Source organism: Halyomorpha halys, unplaced genomic scaffold (assembly GCF_000696795.3).
Source record: "Halyomorpha halys isolate HHAL.00 unplaced genomic scaffold, Hhal_1.1 Scaffold8.1, whole genome shotgun sequence".
Classification (NCBI taxonomy): Eukaryota; Metazoa; Arthropoda; class Insecta; order Hemiptera; family Pentatomidae; genus Halyomorpha; species Halyomorpha halys.
Window position 1 is genome coordinate 2,179,253 of NW_027111933.1, and position 2,199 is coordinate 2,181,451.

The 2,199-nt window shown below is 29.8% G+C and overlaps 1 protein-coding gene across 1 annotated transcript in view; it reads right to left on the reverse strand.

Moving 5' to 3' along the window:
• Positions 1-247: 247 nt before the first annotated feature.
• LOC106677859 (venom protease) overlaps positions 248-2,199 on the reverse strand; it is a 16,026-nt gene continuing 14,074 nt past the window's right edge. Inside the window, exons 8-9 of the mRNA XM_014416022.2 lie at positions 2,018-2,157; positions 248-441 (exon numbers count right to left, since the gene is read on the reverse strand). Of these exons, the coding sequence (XP_014271508.1) occupies positions 286-441; positions 2,018-2,157 (296 nt within the window). The 3' untranslated portion in view covers positions 248-285. The remainder of the gene's footprint in view (positions 442-2,017; positions 2,158-2,199) is intronic.

Sequence of the window (2,199 nt, forward strand, 5' to 3'; positions counted from 1 at the left end):
CATATGTTTTGTACGAATAATAGATTATTCATGTAAAATAATGACGAATGAAAGAGTATTCGGATAGTTAATCATATGTTTTGTACGAATAATTGATTATTCGTGTAGAAAATTCATAATTCAAAATAAAAAATCATTCGTCTCTCGTAATTCGAATAGTATTTGCCCAACTTTGGTTCAAAGGATAGGAATAAATTATCCCGAAAATTCAACTATGTAAGGAAATTAAATATCAAAGAGACATTGGTAGTAAAAATTACTGTTTTATTCAAATGATGTACTATTTTATTCAATGTTATTGTTGATCCAATCTAAGTAAGAGGTAATGCGAGTGTAAACTCCTGGGTAGTCTGGCTCTCCACATTTATAACCAGTAGAGACGATGCCTATTTGGTAATATCTCTCAGCGTCAGGTAGAAGCAATGGTCCGCCGGAATCTGCCTGTGACACAAATTTGTATTGTGATAATGTACTGGTATACAACTGACATGTGTAAATGAATTTTATATCTATAGGTTTCAAGGGGGAGTGAATAGGACTTCTTTAGAAAAAAAAACGGTATTGATTCTATGAAATTTGCTTATAATGGTACACAATTACCACAATTGCATCATTTCACCATCACAGGATGCGTCTTATAAACAATTGTTTGTTTTTAGTATGAGAGGAACCTCATCGCTGTTTATAAGATCCATTAAAACAAAAAAAAAAATCATTTCCTTTAGTCAAATTTCTTGTTTGTGGTCTCAAAATCTTAAATTGCCGGTCAGTTTCGGTTAAACCCTCTTTTTTACTTGGAATATGTTCTTTACTAGGGAAAAATATATAAAAATTAAAGGTCATAGTACGCAGCTTTTAGAAAAGAAGAATATTATCAAATGCAACTAGTAAAGTAATAACGTATTCCAAACTTTCCTATTGGAAAATTTCTCATTAACGCTCCTCAATTGAGATTTTCAATTTGCGAGTCTCCAGAAGGGAATTTCATGAAACCAAAGTGATTACTGTGTAAAAAAAAACCAAAAAAAAACATAAACTAGGCAATACCAACTTTTGCCGCCTATCAACAGTCACTCTTCAGCTTTTAAGGTAAAAGGGTAATTTTGAGGCAGAGTATATTTATGATTCTCATTACCGCGTGCAATTTTGAAATATTTTTGTTAATGTTATTTCCCGATTTTGCTTTTCCATCTATCTAATTAGGACAAACAACTTCAAATTGTTATCACAGTACATCAAACATTCTCAGTACTGTTATATATGTACTAGTTAGAACTAGAAGTAATAAAGAAATAACCTAGTTAATTAATCACTTTCAACAATTATAATCAAATTAACAACAATAAGGGTAGTGCTAACGCCATATTCAACAATTTGGAAATATTATTTACTTAAGATTAGTATTTAATTTAATTACAATTAAATTTAATGCAATTCTTTGAAGATTGATTGGATTTTTAAAACGGGTTTAAAATGGGTTGATAATTTCCAATATCTCTTCGTAGTTCGTTTGTTTTGCTAACTCAGTTAATGATGAAAGTTGTTAGATAATTGCCTTGTTAAATTCGGATTGGTCATCTGGTTATGTCACATTTTTAAGATTTCGGAAACGTTCGGCATTACATCTAAGATCCGCAGGAAAGCTCTTTTTCACTACTCTAACAAATTAAAATTTAGACAAAAAACTGTTCTTTATGATCTCAGAGAACCACATGAAAAATTTGGGAATTTTTGAAGAAAGTTCATTCCCGAACGTTTAATCCAGGAAATGAATTTTTGAGAATTAACAGTGTTATTATATATATGTATTATACTTACTCAAAACTACAAGTGAATATTCTTAGAAAATTGGAATTAATGCATTAAAACAGAGGATTGGTATGCAATGCACATATTATTATGTATATTGATTTTAAAATAAAAATTTAAAAGACATAAAGATTTCAAGATGCTGTGCTAACAAATAAACCTTTAAAAAATCCAAACAATCAAAAAATTGTAACTTAAGGAAGTTTACCTGGCACGAATCCTTGCCTTCTTTTCCAGCACAAATTTGATTTCCTGTTATACTATATTGCATCTTTTTATAAGCCTTTGTACAATTTTCATTTTCGACCACAGGAACTTGCACCTGTTGTAAAACGTCTGATTTGGGTCCTAGATAATAATAAACAATTCTTAAGGTTAATTTATAATATA